Here is an 18,386-nt window from a genome sequence, read left to right as displayed (position 1 = left end):
CAGTTGCATACAACTTCCGTATAGACACAAAACACAAGGGAGGGACACAGTAATATGAACACCTGCACAGTACAATGTAATCCAGTAGCCCTGCAACAATTACATTTTTACAACTACCCATTCAGAGAATATTTAATATGTTCATGATCTATATCCATCCACTTTTTGTTTGTAGTAATTATAATAACAATTAGCTAGCCAGTTTCCTGTCTTTTGAAATATACTGTTCATATTATTCCACAAGAGGTGCAGAATTTCCAGCAGCTAAATATGACACCTTATATATTGTGGCTTGTGCAGTGGAAACACACTTGCTTGATTTGCATTGTGCTCTGGTCCAAAAAGGGCAAAAAGCCAAGCAGACTCTGCAGAATGCTGAAGAAACATGTTGGCTATAGAGCAGAAGCAAACAGTTATGGTTTTGACAGAGATTACGTTCTGCTCCTCCACCATCTGCATTGTGGCACAAGAGTTTTAATCCTGTTTTAAATTAGTAGCATTCAGATCCCAAGAACATGTGCTTATGCAGTATGTAAAGAAAGTTCTATTTATCTTGCTTAAAGGTACCACATTATTTAAAAAAATCCCTTTTTAATTATTATAAAGCAGGTCAAGGTGCTTTAAAAATACTCTGAAAGTGTCAGAAAGCTCAGTCCACAGTGAAAGGCAAACAACGCGTATTCAGAAACGGTGCAATTTTAAACAAACCATCAAGACTTCTGTACAGTTGTGAATGCACAAAAAATATTATTTGTAGGTAGAAAGCGCAGCTACAGTGCCATTAAAGTCATTCCCTGGCTGCAATGACGCAGCAGAGAGAGGCGCTAATCCAGAGCATTTCAGACGGAGGGTGAATACAGGTATAACGTCAGACAGTATGAGAAAAATCAGTTTTTTGAACATTAAAGCATGTATTCATGTTCTAGCCAGAACCCAAATTAACCTGAAAATGGGCATTATATGGGACCTTTAAGAAATTTGTATCAAAAATAGGTGGACAAATTGTTCACAATAAGAATCAGTAAACTTTTAATAACTATCTATTCTGGAAAATCTCAGAACATGCCTACAACTTAAAGTATGTGCCTTTTAATGTGGAATAAAACCCGAACTGTTACAAACACCAATCATGTTACTGCTCCATCAATACTGCTCTGTGCTGCTTAATGATTGGTGACTCGCCTCCTGCTGTGCCTCTCTTCCAGCTCTGGTAAATTCAGGCTCATGGTGAGTCACCAAATTGTCAAATGAACGTAGGCTAAAAAAAATTAATGGCCCTGATGAGAATGAATTTAGCATGATGACTGAGAATATATTTTGCATGTCTCCAGATCCACTAATGGACAACAAAATGTATAAATCCCCATATTTAATTGCATTGATAATTTGCCCTTGATCACCCTGCTTTGTGAGATGTTTGAGTATCAGTAAATGTATTTTATAGGAGAACGGAGGCAAGCCATTCTCGCTGTACTGAAAGGAAAGCGCCAGCAGTAAACTGCTTTTATTGCGACAGTAAAAATATGTTTTTTTTCACACTCCTTTAAGGCATGTGTTGGTCTACCTGCCTCCGTCTCTCTCTCTGTCTGTGTCAGAGCCGATAGCTGAAGTGTCAGGCTGTGGGCTACATGTTATCACATCTCCCCGGCCTCTGCATCTATCATTCCCTCATCAGATTACAGTGTACACACACAGACACTGTCACACAGTGCTTCATCCTCTTTCCTTCATGAGTATTACTAGTGCCAATGGGATATGTTGATAAAATCCAAATTGTATGCAAATTGGTCTGCGTGCGAGTCTGTGTGTGTGTGCACACTGGAGTATGTGTGTGTAGTGTATTTGTGGGGGGAGGCAGTGTGTGGAAGGCCAAGCCAAACAGTGGTTTCGTAAGAGAACATATTAGATGAGGGGCCCTCGGGTGCAGTCTGACACTTTTGAAGACAAACTCTACAACCTTGTATTATTGCTGTGGGAATAGCGGCGAGTTTACCCCAAAACAGCCACCTGTTTATACAGCACACACACACACGCACACAAATTAAGTCATACACAAATGTATGTACAGATGTACTCAAGCTTGGAAGAAAATCCCCTAGACGAGTTACACATCTATGTACATTCTGCACAAATGTACTCAGATGGCGCAGTGCCACACACACACACACACACATACATACGCATAGCCTCACTGACATCAATAGAAGGGTGTGTCTGGGAGCTATTTTAAATGAAACCGCATGAGAGAGAGAATGGGGGTGCAGAGAGCTCCATACAAAGACAGCAAGCAGTGAAGAACTAGAAAGACACATGGGAAGGAAAATCTGAAAAAACAGACAGATACCACTTTGTGAATATAGCAATATTCACACATAATATACCCATCTGTTGTTTATCAGGTTTAGGGCGACAATGCTAGATCCGTTGATTATGTTTTCATTTAGTCTGTAAAATGTCAGAAAATGGGAGTAGGTGGCAATATGAGAAGCCAAATTATGTACATTTGAGAAAACTGTAAATCTTCACATTTTGATAAATTGGGACTATGTAGAATTGATAAATGGTGTAAATGGTACATTTCATTTTGATTTATTGACTAATTGTTTCAACTCTAATTATGTTGCATTACATCCAAATTGTTTTACTACAAGGTTAAACAGCAATTGTCAGGTCTTATAGATCTCTGCCTAATCTTCTTTCAATTCACTTTCTGTTCCAATTTCATCTCTGAGAAACCATCAGGAAGTCACTGTTGGATCTCTTTTTATTTTAATATAATGTGAAGGTTTCTTCATACAAAGGAAAAAAAAAAAAAACGTGGCTATGCACTTAAATCAATTTGAATATAGACTTAATGAAAAAAACGTCCACGGGTAAGAACATCAATCTGAGAAGTTGATGTATTTGTAGACTGTAGTTCTTCTCTAGGTTTACCAGGGGGCAGCACAGAGGGGACTAAAGCGCTGCATGAAACTTATTCTCTGTGTGTTCGAGTGTTTGATCAGAATAATGCACGCCAATTGGAATTTAAGCTATGTGTGTTTATGTGTGTGTGTATCTAATGAAGGTCAGAGGAGGACTCTGAAGGGAACAGGGACATGTGCAGTGAGATTCTCCAGATGAAAGCCCTTGAGAGGCTCACTTCTACGGTCAGTGTGTGCATTTGTGTCAGAAGATGGGTAAACACAGTATCATATAGCTGCTTTATTACAGTGTGTTTTAATTGATCATCTTTTTCACCAACAGGTACAAAGTGAGTTGGCGGCTGCTCTCGCCCGAAAGACTCGCAAAGCTTGTAAGTATACATTTAGCTTGAGTGTGTGTGTGGTTTTTTTGGTTTTCCATTATGAGAGCATGGAGTGACAAAGTTACGCATTGAGTGTAAAGATCTGACATAAATAACTCGATTTTGCTCGTGGTTGGTTGCAGTATCAGAGCAGGACTCTGAGACGACAGAGACCAGCCAACAGGAGCCTCGCACACCCAGCGAGGAGAGCAGCCCGGTAATTCTCGCACGCACCCACGCACCCACGCACAGTCACACAAACAAGAAAAACACTCATACTTTTAATAAATAATGGCTATCATATTATTTTATTTTGCCCCCAATCCTGATCCTTCAGTTAATTTCCAATCCTGTATTTATATTTTACTGGGTAATCTGGATAGTGCACACTCTGTTTAAAGCAGGGTTACAATAGAGTTAAGCCAATCCAATTAAGCATAGAAATACTCCTGATATCTCTGCATTGGGAAAATAAAGTATTGAATAAAGCTTATAGTTTGGTATAATAATAATAATAATAATAATAATAATAATAATAATAATAATAACCAAGGAACTTCGAGGGATGGTACCACTTTTAAGACGTTGTTGAAATACATTTAAAGTGCCTATTGCTTTAACCTGTGTTGGCAAACACACGCTGTCATTGTAAATGATATCATAATTGGACAAAGCTGGATGATATTTATTTGTTCATGCGCTGCCACAGTGCATTTGGAAGAGGTTTCAGTGTTTTTAATAGGGCACAGTAAAGCTGTTTGACAGCCCTTGTAACCAGATTGCTATAACAAAGGACTGGTCTCAATACAACCAATACTGGCCAATTAAAATAGAACTTAATCCTCTCCAACATAGCGGCTGGGGACATCTATAATGACAGATCATAACTGGCTTGTTTTGACTACCTTGCTCTCCTCTAAAGATCACTGAGTGCAGGATGTGAGTACTGTAACTTCATGAGGTGGCTGAATGTAGAAAAGGGGTCAAAACAGTGCAGAAAAAGGCCTGTTTGCTCTGTGGTCCCATCTTTATACAGTGGAAACCACTTTTCCTCCATCAATTATTCATTAACTGATTACACCAGAGATGAGGAGACAGGAGGAGAACAGGAAAAAGTGAATCCTTTAATTACATATACAGGACTAAAGGTCAGTGCTTCACATGATTTTGGCTCCTAACACAAACAGACGTCTTATTGCGACCCACTCGTCACAGGTTACATATACCTACCACATTGGGAGTGCAACTGAAGAGTGATTTTACCCAATCTATTATTAATGATGTAGAGGTCCGAGGTGCTGCAGATTACTTTTACATTTTTCTTAAATATTTAATTTTTATTAGACCCTAGAAATCGTTGCATGACCTTTTACCTTATGACCACTGAATCCCGCTCTATTGAATCCAGGATGCACTACAGCTCACAGCTCTGCTGTGGTTTTGATGTCCAGTGGAAACTTATAGAAACTAAGTGTTGTTTCTTTAGCCACATTTATAGAAATGTGTTTGCAACTTATTTAGATCTCATCAGGTTTAAAAAGCTAAAACAGTCTTTTTCTCTCTCAGACGTACATAAACTAGTTTTACTGTACATATTTTAAGACAATCACCATCATAGATATGTTAAGAACAAATTTTATGTCAATTACCAATAAATATTGGTATGTATATACATTTGCAAGTGAATGTCATGCCTCAGTGACAAGCAAATATAAACCAGTCATGCAACGATACCAGAGAGGAGAAAAAGCATGAACCATCAGTGAGATGCTCTGGTCACGAAGGCTGAGGAAATTGCTTCACCAGCTGAACGTGGGCCATGAGATTAATCCTGCAATCCTTCTGAGGGGTTTGGGAACAAATACAGATTGTAGTGGTAACATGAGTTTCGACGTAACGAGAAGGAGGAACATAACCACCCACTACTACTTTTACTACTGCAACAACTGCTATTAGTTTCAGTTATCCATCAGCCTACTGAAAGTCTTTAGCTCGTCATAGAGCTCGAACACAAGTAAACGAAAGGAAAACTTAAGGATACAATGGCAGAGAAAAGGAGATAGACGGAGACAGCCACACAATACACACAGACAGGTTTATCTCAGTGTGTTCTGTGTCCAGGACAGGAAGCTGAAAAATGGGTTAACAGGGAGCAGCAAGGGTGTGTGTGTGTGTGTGTGTGTGTGTGTGTGTGTGTGTGTGTGTGTGTGTGTGTGTGTGTGTGTGTGTGTGTGTGTGTGTGTGTGTGTGTGTGTGTGTGTGTGTGTGTGTGTGTGTGTGTGTGTGTGTGTGTGTGTGTGTGTGTGTGTGTGTGTGTGTGTGTGTGTGTGTGTGTGTGTGTGTGTGTGTGTGTGTGTGTGTGTGTGTGTGTGTGTGTGTGTGTGTGTGTGTGTGTGTGTGTGTGTGTGTGTGTGTGTGTGTGTGCAGATAAGAGTTGTCACAGAGGGGAGTTTTCCCTGTAAACAAAATGAAGCGTGGGAGTATGTTATCATCTTGCGTGTGTGTTTTACCCTCTGCTACAGCATGGCACCGTGGGATAGTTGAGCTCACAGGAAGGGTTAACCAACTCTGAGAATAAATAAAAATAAATAAATTACCCCTCTCTCCCTTTTCCAAGGAATATAAACAGACCAGCATCACCGCCACTTGTGATAACCATCGTACTAGTAGCACCTTAGGGAGCGCACACTTACTTATTATGTTTTCAGTCGTCAGGTCTATCTGAGGACAAAGCCATTAGTTAATCCGGTGTCCTGCAGCTCTTTCAATTAAATATATATTTTTTGTCTTTTTCTGTTTCTATATCTGTCTTTAGTTCTTAGTGTCTGCTGCTTTGTGTTTATATTTCCCCCTTTTTAAGACATCACTGTTAGATATTCACATTTCCACACTTTCTATCTACATCGGTTGGGATGCCAGGATGATTAACACATACAAGTCCCAACTTTAGAGGGGAGGAGACAGACAGACACCACACACACACACCCCCCAGCATCCACTCTTCCTACACAGACACACACTCCCGCCCACTTATACTACTAATCACACACACTCACTCTTTCTCCGCCAGATCCTCTGACACAGAGCAGTCAGACTGAGACAAAGAGAGAAGTGCAACAGATAAAGAGAATTATAGAAATAGAATAGAAAGAATAAGAGACGACCCAGGATTATCATTCCATCTAATTCTCCTCACATGGACGTGAAGAGGCAACTGAAAACTTGTCATTGCATGATTAAGGAATATGCCCAAACTGCTTTTATTGTCCCGCGGACAAAAACACTGAACTTTCTTGACCTCCATCCCACAATAGCTTTTTGACTGTCCCCACCATGTCTTGGGATTGCGGTTTGAGATACATGTTCATGCCACCTGTGTTGCAGCTGGGTGGGGTGTGTGCACTGCGGGATGGCGGCGGCAGCAGCGGTGGTGGAGGAATGGGGACCGTGTGTGGCCGTGAGGAGCTGACCAGCCGGCTGGGGCTGGAAGCTGTTCAGCGGCTGGCCAAGGACGGCTGTCGACTTCTGCAGAACCACAACTACCGGCTGCCTGACAGGAACCAGGCGGTGAGTAGAGTGTTATAATGGCACTTACATTTTAAAGCATCAATAATATACAGTATATACAGAGGACTGATGGAGTTCTGCAAAGTCTTTGGTCTCTCACCATGTAATCTGCAGGGCGAGTTGTGGCTATATGGTTAGCATGAGTAGAGAGTAATGGACGTCATCATGTGGTAAAGTTGTCATTATTGTCGTCACTTTTAAACGCACACTCACACTCACACTCACACTCCAGGTCTGAGTTACTTGTGGATTCGGGGTCAGGGATCATGTGAGTAAATCCTCATCAGGACCATCCTGACTTGTGTTGCTGTCAATCTAAAGGACAGACACACATTTACACACTTTCACAGCACGCCTGCTTACTTTTGTACATATTAGTACATGAGGACACATCTATGCACTAACATGCACACACACACTAAAGTTATCATTCCATATACAGACACTCACTCATAACACTTCAGATTAAATAACCCCCGGTCCTCTAGCTCATCTAATGCGGGTGTTAATAATGGCTTAGTGCAATGTGATCTCATACCCTTTTCACAGTCTGTAAAGTACCGTGTGTCTATGTTCATTTGCGTGTGTGAGTTTGCTGGCTAGAGCAAGAGGTGTGTGTGTGTGTGTGTGTGGTCATGCACTGCTGGTGCTGTGGCAGGCTGTTTCAGTGTGTGCACGTAATGAGTGGGGTGTTAGAGAAGCGTTGTACTGTATAATCCTGCTCTACAGTGCACCTGAGGGCAGGAAACGAAACGAATGCAGTCTGATTTCACCCTATATCACGATGTATGTGTTTGTGAGTTTACCACATACCTCATCAGCTTAGTGAGCTTGACCGAAGCCCAGCCTCAGGGATTTCCCAGAGTGCATATGTGATCTACTTTCAATCCTTATTTACAGAAGTAGAAACATATTTTATTTTATAACAGAATTGCTACTGTATGAAACCACAGCCAAATGTTTACATAGTGTTGTTAAAGCAGTAAAGTAGCTTCAGTTGACTTCTCTTCACTCACTACACTCTGAACCTTTTAATTTGTAAAGCAGCTTGCCCACTTTTAGGTTGACTACCATCTCATAAAGTATAATTTCAGGTTCTTTAAAACTAATGTAAGTTACATGATACTTTTCCTTAAAGTAAGAGTTATGATGATCAGTGAACCTAAACTTTTATTTACCGCATAGTCATTATGGTTTAGAAAGTCCAGATCAGGAAGTTTCCCAACATATATATTGTGCTGAACTGCAGGGAAATGTTTACAAAATTCTGCAAATAGCATTGTGTTTTTGGTCAAAACAGAAATGATATAGCTTCATAGAATCCTGGAACAAGAAGATTAGAATGATTGATGTAACATTGTGAGGAAACAGTGTTTTATTTTTAGGGAAACGTTGCGAACTATGTTGATGAATTAATGTTAAGAGGTTAATGACAAAACGCCCATGTATTTCAAAGATCCTTCAGTCCGCACACACTTGCCCATTCTGTTGCGTGGTTACAGTTAACATCAGGAAGTGTGCTATTTCTCAGGTCAGACAAAATAGAAACTAACATCAACTCAAGCTTCCCTCTATATCTATATTTGTTTTTAATAGAACCAGCTTGCAGGAGTTGTCAGTTTATCACATCCGTATACCAATGCTTATATGCCATTATATCATCAGAGGTAGGGGAGGTAAAGAGCAGGAATATATCAGCTAAGGTATGTTCGAAAACCATTTCAGGCTCTAAGTATATACAGTAGGACGCACATGTTGACCTACAGTATAATCATCATAAGAGTGTGCATAGATGTGATGCTTTCCAGTAATTCACCACAAATGTAAAAAGATGCGTAACAGCTTTGATTATCATTTTAGCCGACTCTGGCAGCAAAATGTGGCTGAAACCAAAACCAATCAACAAGCTTGATTCACCACAAAGATCACTCTCCTTTTACTGGGTTGTCATGGTGATTTTTTTCATTTTTTTAAGGCTCCTTTTTCCATGACAGACAAGCTCTGACAAACCAGTATTGGCTGTTTCCATAGTGATATAACTCTTGATCAGTACATTCGTACTCTTTCGTATTCAGCCGCCAGAGTTTACCTGCACATGGGATTATACAAGGTCACTGCATGCAAACACTCGACCAGGCTTTTATTGTAGCTTGTGTTACTTTCTAATAGTTGATGTGCATGCGTGTGTGTGTCTGTGTGCGCTTTTGCGTGCGTGGACTGAAAAGCATTGTGTTTTCATATTCTTATCCATTATTTCCAGGAATCAGGCGGAGCTATCACAACACAGATATGGTTTGGTCACTATGAACACACACACACACACACACACACACACACACACACACACACACACACACACACGCACACACACAGGAAGACAAAGGGAACAGAGAGTGCTTCCTTTAGGCTTTCTGTGAGGCCCACCTTTCCTCTGTACAATACGTCATATTGTGTAGGAGGGAGTGTGTGCGTGCGCCCATGTGAGGGGCACAGCAAGTGCATGTCAGCAGGTTACTATTTTCTATTCCCAAATCTCAAACCCCCAGAGCATAACGTCTGACCATCTAAAGAGAGAGGCTTGGCTTCAGCGCAGTGAGTAGAGGAAACAGAAATCGTGTAGACAGTGAGCAGGGAAGGGTTGAGACGAGGTGGAAGTACAGATGGTTGAATTGAAGGAAGGGATGGTAAGAAATGGAAGGAAGGAGACACACACCTGTTAGTTAGCTAACATGAACAAGTGATGGTCCCAAGAACCCACTTCACAGAAGCAGTTATTTGGATTTGTACTCGGCATAACTGTTCCAGTTTAGTCACAGCAATTTGGAAGTGGGTTTGGACATCCCGAAATGTTATACCCAACCTGTTACCCCACCAGCATTATACTGTGTATTACATAATTGCCAATTTAATGTATTTGTTTTGTATTAAGGCCAAAGCCTCACATATTACCATTGTTGTCTGAGACTGAAGAAACTAATCCGTTCTTGCAAGAATCTCTTTTTTGCAAAGATAATTAATTGACTTTCCAGCTGCTGGATATTGGGCCTTTTTGGAGAAAATCTATTTGATTCAAACAACTTCTTTCTGTTTCTTTCACACTGAACACTTGAACACTTGAATTTCTCACTCCACACTCCCCCACGTCTCTCACTTTCCGTCCCGGTCTCATGCCTTTAATCTTGCTTTCTTTTTCTTGTTCTCTCTCTTTTCGGTGTTGCATAACTTTGTGACCCCCCTCCTCTCCGCAGTGTTCAAGTGCCTTGGCTCAGAGTTATTTGTCTTGGCATCTGTGTAAAGAGAATACGTGTGTTATCGGAAAGATCAACAGTTTGCTACTTTATCAGAAACACAACATTTTCTTCTTTTTTTTTTACAGTAGTTTGAATAAGTTACATAATCTTTCTCATTTTCTCTTTTTTAACAGTATTAATGCTGCACTTTTCTTTGATCAGACAATTGATGGTGTAGAAAGACAGTAAAGGTCAGAAGATATAACGGGGGAGACTTGTGATAAAGCTTCTTTGAACCCTGCATGATGAGGTCTAATGACATGTCCCCTTAAGACCACTTGGCTTCAAAACTCCTGTTATCTTAACATCACATCTGGGCGTGGTCTGGGTGCCAGCCCAAACTGTAATTAATGGCATGCATTGTCATATCTCTTTACATCACCTGTCACTACCTTGTTATCATCTGCAGGCATCTCTGTGTTATTAATCATTGAAGACAATTATTTTCACCATGGTACATTGTGAAATGGCAATGATTCTTTGAAAGGACTGTCTAGTTAGTTCACTTTGAAGACCTGGTAGTCTTTTTTTATAATGTAATTCATGACATGTACAGTGAAATATTCGAAAAGTATTTTGTTTTATGAGAGCTGGGTACAAGAACTGAGCAATTAATTATGAAGAACAGTTGAAAGTTAAAAGAAGCTCTTAAGTTATATTACCAAAGCTGAAGATCTCTCCTGAACAAGAGGTTGGGTTGTGTTGAACAAATTATCTTGCACTGCAGCCAAATTCTTGTGGTCAAAAATCCATCTTTTCAGGCTCCAAGTAATTCGTTTGTGTTTTGGCTAAAAGTCATCCAGCTAATCAGAGTCCTGTGAGGAGGTACTGGCAGATGAGGGGGAGGGTGAATCAAGAAGTGTGGCAACATGAGAGGCGACAGCTTCTTCAAAACAACAATGGCGGCTCCTAAAGAGGTTAGCTTAGATGTTGCAATAGCATCAGTTTTATCGGGACTGGAGAAGTTTTCTTAATCGAGAGAAGAGAACGGCACAGAATGCTTTTCTTGATGGAAAAGATATTTCCTCTCTTCTCCTGATTGATGTAGGCAAAAGTTTGATGGACAGATGGTTCTTTCAATCACCTGATTGATTCAGATTGTAATGAGGCCATCTCACATGGTTCTGTGAAACAAGTCATGTGATTAAACACCTCCAGTTGTTTTTTTTTTAGATAAGATAGAAAGATAGAGGCCCTGCTACTGGGAATCAAACCAGATTCTCTGCAGTAGTGGGTGAGATTGATTTTTTTTTTTAACCTATGAACTACCTGAATGCTCCTACAATAAATTATTATGAGGTGTCAAAATAAATGAAAAATAATCTGTCCTGCAGTTGCAAGTGTTATATCATCATAATCATTAAGCTGTAATGTAAACCGTTACCATTGAGCTGAAGCTCGACTTGGGACGTCAGTTTTAATCATGTAAATCTGTGTCAATGTGCTCTACCAATTCCAAAGTACTTTAGTTCAAGTACTGAAGATATGGAATTTGTTAAATAAAAGTGAATGAGCCCCATGGGTTTGGCAGAATAGTAATAGGAAAAATACATTTAAATCATATTGTACTAAATTATATGAAGGTTTCAGGAGGAAATGTGTCACACACCAACACACCTGAGGGAGAGGATTCAGTGCCCTAATTGCACTGAACATCTGTATCATAGCCTATGAGTCATCAGGACATGTCCACACACACACACACACACACACACACACACACACACACACACACACACACACACACACACACACACACACACACACACACACACACACAGAACTTTGGGCAAATTGTTTTGTCTGTTAAAGTCAGACCTCACCTGCCGTCTCTAAGAATCAGACAACTCCTTTCATCAGACGATCACAGGGATAGCGGGCGTGTGTGGGAGTGTATATATGTGTGCCGGCATGTCAATTGACTTGTGTGTTACAAAGGTATCAGTGACTTTTAGGGATTCATGCCGGATCTTTAATCACAGTTATTGATTACCGTAGTGTTGGCACTTTGTATGAGCCTTTTGACTTTTTTCAAGCTGGGGCTGATTATTTTTTAACAAGCTATCATCACAGTGAGATTATGTAATTGTGGCATCGAAATGTTGAGATACGACTTAACGCACCTGTGTGCAGGCTTACATAATGTTTTTAGTTTGTGTGTGTGTTTACAGACAGACAGCCCTGCATAGAAAGCTTTCTGTGTCAATTGCAATTGCCGCTCAATCCCTCTGGTTGCTACAGAGACTGCAGCGAGCAGCTGGAGGAGAGACGTCGCTTCTTTATCTCTCCTCCTGCTCCTATTCTGTGCCTTTGATCTTCCTCTCTCCTCTCCTCAGGCTGTTTCTTATTGTGCTCCTGTGTCCATCTGGAGCTCCGTTCCTCTGTCAATGCAGAGTGTGTGTGGGTGTATCAAGTTGCTGTTCATTTTTGGAGCAGGATATCATTTCAAGTGTCAGCCTACATTCCTAGTTGTCCCCATTGTAATTTATTACACAATAGTTTTCTTCTGAAGGCAGGAAATGCAATACTTCCTTTTGATGTTGCCAACATGGTCTGTGTCTGCATGTGTGGACTGGTGAGTGCGTGTGTGTGCATTTGCGTATGTGTTGGAGAAACTTTTTAATATTAAGTGAAAGAGTCTGGACACTAGAGCCTGATTGATACTGTATTTTGGAGGCCCATGGCAATATCAATATTTATTTGATATGGCTGATATTTGTTTTTAACAACATTATACAAAGAACATTTTCCTTTAAGATCCCTTAAAATTAGTTAGTTAAAAGTTGTGACCAAGACATGATATATTGAGCTAGACATTTTACAGATGAAAAATAAACTTGTCCATGCTTTTGTTGACAGAATATGTAATGGTGACACTGTAAATTAACTCAAACATATATTCAGACATTATATACACACAGAAACAATACTTCCTATATGCCTGCGCAGCTAAATCATCGTACGGCCTCGACTGGACACATGGGTATTCTGTTCTTTTCCTTAGTATGTAGAGCTTGGATGAGGACTGAATATGTTTTCAGTGATTGTTGGAAAAATGTCAATGTTTTCACTCCTTTAAGTCTCGTTCCAACAGTTTTCCTCACTTTATGTCATGTCTTTCTCTCTTTTTTTCTCTCTTAGGAGGCGTTGGGGAGGGTTTGTCTGAAGGAGAGAGGAAGAGATGTGTTAGTGTTGCGGAGAGTGACATCATCAGTGACCTCGCCGTCGGACCGGCCCTCACCCACATCGTCAGGGGGAGGATCCAGAGAGGACGACTGCGACAAGAGGTCAGTCCCTCCTCCTTCATAATAAGATCCCTCTAAACCAACAGTAGCAACAAAAACAGAATCGTAGTACTCCTCCCTCACATTTTTGGATCTTAAGTCACAACCACACTCTTGAACGTACGTGTGTGTGTGTGTGTGTGTGTGTGTGTGTGTGTGTGTGTGTGTGTGTGTGTGTGTGTGTGTGTGTGTGTGTGTGTGTGTGTGTGTGTGTGTGTGTGTGTGTGTGTGTGTGTGTGTGTGTGTGTGTGTGTGTGTGTGTGTGTGTGTGTGTGTGTGTGTGTGTGTGTGTGTGTGTGTGTGTGTGTGTGTGTGTGTGTGTGTGTGTGTGTGTGTGTGTGTGTGTGTGTGTGTGTGTGTGTGTGTGTGTGTGTGTGTGTGTGTGTGTGTGTGTGTGTGTGTGTGTGGCTTCTGGCACAGAGAAAAGGAGAATGGCTTTTTTGTTTTCAGCTGAAAGGGCAACAGATGACACCAAGACTGGTTTGCTTCCTTGTACAAATCAGTGTATGCGATTAGGATTATTTGTATGTGTGTGTATATACAAGTGCTTGTCCTCAAAGTCAGTTTCTTTGTGCAATGCCTATGTTTGTCTGTTTTTAGGCCAGTGTGTGCCAAGACCTAAGGCACAATGTAGGGAGTGTCAGTGACTGGCAGGTTAAGTGGGTGTGAGTCTGTCTGTGTATAGACAGTGCTCAGGAGCAATCAGTTCCCTCCGAGTGCTGTAGGAGCTGTCAGAGAGAGAGTTTTAATCTCTGGAGTTCTTTGCTGACGGGGGCAGAAGGCAAGGCAGTTTACCCCACAAGAGAGCACCCTTCCTGGGTACGCAAAGCTTAGATGAGGGCTGATCTTCCGGAAGTGTTAAGATATGAGGATGACCACCGCACTAGCTACGCTTGCAGAGGCAGAGGAGGACATAGATGATGAAGATGAGGAGGATAACGATGAAGATTGTAGCAGCTCAGAAATCTGTACGTTTGATGTTCCCCATTTACGCTACATCGATGACGAGAATGTGGAGGAAAATGAGGAGGAGAGGCAGGGAGGATGGAGGCATGGAAGAGGTCGTACATGGCGCCCTAGTGAGGAAGATTGTTGCGACTCTTCGTCTTACAGGTACGTGGTGGTGTCGGGGACACCGCTCAAGATCTTGGAGCATCTGCTAAGTGACCTGCGTTTGGACGAACAAAGAGGGGCGCCAGAGAGCAGGGAGAGCGGTAAGTTTTATCCATGCACACACATGTGAACACATGTTTAGCAAGCACACTTGTGAGAGCGCATTCATACACACACACTGTGGCTGTATCGCGAAAGGATATAAACATAGAAAGAATGACAGTAAAATAAATGTTAGTTGAAAATTAGACAGTTTATCATATAAATCAAGCAGTTGTGATGTTTGTCTCAGCTATTTGACCAAAGGTATGTTCAAAACAAACTCCACGCCCTTTCATTCCAAGAAATGTCATTTTCCGTGCCACACACAAGTTTCAACACAGCTCAACCCTGACTTTTGTCTGTCTCTTTGATTTTCCCCACAGTGGGTTCAGACTCCATTCCACTCCATTAGACTGTCTGTGTGTGTGTGTGAGTTAGTGTGTGGTTACATGAGTCAGTCAACCCTCACATAACACCCAGGTGTGTGTATGTCTGTGTGTGCATTCATTCAGCCAAGTCATTGCCTGTAAATCTGTAAACGCGAGGTACATTTGAGAGGTTAAATGCTCTAATGAGTTTGTGAAAGGATTCCCTCGGGGTGCTGTCGGCATTTCAGCTGCAAACTATTTCAGTGGGCTGTTAACTGTCCCATCTTCACAATCCTCAAGTTTACCTTAAAGCTACTGTATTGTTTGACAGTGCAGCAGTTACAGTAACTATGCTGTGTTACCTCGGGGGAAACATTTTGTCATTTGCTTTAAAGCAGTGTCGTTAGCACACGGGCCACATGGAAAGTAGGGCGGCAACTATTTTCATTTGGATTATTCTTGACTATCTTTGCACATAATCAGTTAATTGTTCAGTGTGTAAAATATCAGTATTATTTTGTCAAATCAATGTTGTATTTTATTTATTTTCTTTAAATTGACTTGTTGATTAATCAACTTCTCGTTTTGTTTGATGCAGCTCTTAGGCCACAACAAACAGAACAGACACCATAAACGTTTTACTAAAATATATTGTATTATACTAAATCAAACCAAATTAAGTAAATTAAAGTGCCAATTAAGCATTATTAAGGTGTGGGGTATGGCTGCGGAATAGGCAGTGGTGTACTGTACAGCTAAGTGTACATGAGTGAGCAGTGTGTGGAGGGGTTGTAAGGGGCAAAACAAGATATAATGATAAACTTAAGGAAGCATACTAAACAAAACAAACAAGTGCCCGTAGGAGGAAAGAGAGACGCTCAGAACAAAATGAAGAGTCAACATGTAAGTATAGCAAATGCCAGAAAATCTCCACATTACCCGCACCGTCCCACCACCTTCCTCTCACCTCAGCAACTGAATTCTCGAGGCAAATTAAGAAAGAGAGAGCAAAACAAAAACACTTCAAAGAAACTGTGATGTGAGTTGGTTTAGATTTTAAAGTAAGTTAATCATTACTGCACAGTTAAAAATTAAAAAAAACCTCAGACTGATTTATTGTATAGTCAGTGGACCTTGATGACTTTGTCACCATGGAGCCCAGTTAAGTACAGTAAAGTAATGCTTTTATCACACTGAGACATCTGGGTCCCAACCTGTATTTCATAAAACACTGCTCTTACACGTTTGCACCGTTGTAAGACAAGGCGTCTTTATGTGTCAACTCCTCAGCACCACCAGTTCCCAGCTGCCCACAGGGAGCCGTCTCACTGAATTGCAGGAAGCAAACGAAGAAAGAGGAAGAGAGATGAATGTAGGAGAGAGAGAGAGTGAGAGAACTGAGATGGTCTTTGTGGAGAAGGGCCGGCTGATATTAAGTCACTAAAGAGAGAAAATACACACTTTTATATTATTGTCTAAGGAGGCAGAACCGGGGATGCAGATGAAGAGTGTATGCGCATGTTTGTCTGCCTTTGTCTCCTTATCTGTGTGTCTATCTTTCGGTCTATGTGCACTGAATAAACATGAGGGGGGGTGTGTCAGTGTGTGTGTGTGTCTGTGTGTGTATATGTGTGTAGGCCCTCTGGGGTGGTGCTGAGCATCAGTGTGCCGTTTTAGCGGGCTTAGCTGTGCAGCATGTTGAACAGGCTCGAACACGCTGAGAGAGAGAGAGAGAACCCGAACCACCCCTCCATGTACACATTACAAACACACAACAAAAAAACACAGCAGCAGATTACTGCGATTAGTTCAGCACACACACATTTTTTCTCTTTTTCCTTTCTCTCTCACAAGAGATAAAGTCCCCAAGGTCAGAATTGAATGAGTTATTCATCAGGGTGCTGTGTGTTTGGGTGTGTGTGCGTGTACTGCTGTGTCTATGATTGCATATGTGTGACTTTGTGCGTGCCAGCGGGGAGACGCAGAGGGCATATGTTGAAGATGAAAATGGATATTTATCATCACAGAGAGCTGAGAGAGGGCGAGCGTAGGAGTAGTAGCAGGAGGAAATGTAACCGCCGAGAAGGAGAAAATGAAAAATTAGGGTGTGGGGAAGGGGGCCGGGATGGAGAGAATGAGGGAGGGAAATAAAAGGCAGAATAATGACTGATAGCTGGTCAAGATGGAGCTCTACAGAAAGTAAGTCAACAGGGTTTTGAAAAAGTAATAGGCTTAGTCAGACCTGCCTAAAAATATTTCTTGAGAAAAGTTGTATTTTTATTTCTAAAGAGAAGGCAATTGATCAAATATTAATGCTGCAGCCTTTGCTCAGTCTTCTATAATTGATTTCTTTGCTCTCTGCCCGACAGCCATATTTGGGTCACACATTTTCTCAGAGAGAGAGTTTGACACCACACTCATGCACACACATCACAGCTCCCTCACACCACCAACAATGGCTCATTACCCATGTGCCACGAGGGCTGTTTATATTCAGTTCTTACCCATTGAACACCTGCTGAGTCTCTCTCTCCCACACACACACACACTTTTAAAGTTGTTGTGAATATGAGCCTGGAGAAAGAAATGTTTGCTTAGTGATTTCTCAAAGCCTGGTTTCAAATCTGAAGTATTTCTCCGTTAAAGATACAGTATTTAACTTTTCTGCATTAAAATGTCTAAATACTTCCATGATCGTGAACTAGTCTAGTGCAGGTCACCAAAATGTCCACTATTGTTTTGATTGAGAGACCCCTAGTGGCAGAAACTGACGTTAACATGAAAACGAAATTATTAGTCCCCCTTTGAATTTTTTTTTTCTTACATTTTTTTACTTCGCAAACAGAAACTAAATTATTCCACATAAACCAAAAACTACCAAGGTAAAATTTAATCATGTCATGTGTCTGGCCACCTTATTAAAGGGGAAATTAGAAGGATCATTCTCTTTTTTTTGGAAGTGACTGATTATGTGTTTTCCTGTGTTTCAGAAATGCTGCTGGATGACTTCCTGTTGACCTACCTGGTGTTCATGTCCACCAGTGACCTCTGTCAGGCTCTGCTGGGACAATATCCTTACTGGCATGCACACTCACATTATCGCACACACACACACACACACACTAATCCTTTCAGTATCTGCGCTATTCTTCGTTGTCTCCTTGACCACTCTCACCTATAGCAGCGCCCGCTGCAGGGGCCAGGAGGAGGGCAAAGACGCCCTCCTCAGGAAGCGTAAGGTACTGCAGCTGGTCTCCCACTGGAGCAGGCTCTACAAGGACTTCCTGAAGGAAGAGGAGCACGTCAGGAGCTTCATGAAGGTACGGCACTATTTTTTCCTCTCGTCTGGGTCTTGTATTTCAACAATTTAATGAATTTGATCCCCAAGTGTCCTTTCACCTCACTGAAGACGATAAAACACATTCTTTCATCGTCA

The 18,386-nt window shown here is 41.3% G+C and overlaps 1 protein-coding gene across 1 annotated transcript in view; it reads left to right on the top strand.

Annotated features, from left to right (window-relative positions):
* Positions 1 to 18,386, top strand: part of rapgef5a (Rap guanine nucleotide exchange factor (GEF) 5a) — a 45,724-nt gene that overhangs the window by 16,433 nt on the left and 10,905 nt on the right. Inside the window, exons 6-13 of the mRNA XM_083925822.1 lie at positions 3,068 to 3,149; positions 3,247 to 3,295; positions 3,430 to 3,503; positions 6,671 to 6,853; positions 13,285 to 13,430; positions 14,541 to 14,641; positions 17,941 to 18,019; positions 18,126 to 18,270. Of these exons, the coding sequence (XP_083781948.1) occupies positions 3,068 to 3,149; positions 3,247 to 3,295; positions 3,430 to 3,503; positions 6,671 to 6,853; positions 13,285 to 13,430; positions 14,541 to 14,641; positions 17,941 to 18,019; positions 18,126 to 18,270 (859 nt within the window). The remainder of the gene's footprint in view (positions 1 to 3,067; positions 3,150 to 3,246; positions 3,296 to 3,429; positions 3,504 to 6,670; positions 6,854 to 13,284; positions 13,431 to 14,540; positions 14,642 to 17,940; positions 18,020 to 18,125; positions 18,271 to 18,386) is intronic.

This window comes from Echiichthys vipera (genome assembly GCF_963691815.1).
Source record: "Echiichthys vipera genome assembly, chromosome: 13".
Taxonomy (NCBI): Eukaryota; Metazoa; Chordata; class Actinopteri; order Perciformes; family Trachinidae; genus Echiichthys; species Echiichthys vipera.
Note: the sequence above shows the minus strand (reverse complement) of the source record. Positions and strands in the feature narration are given on the sequence as shown.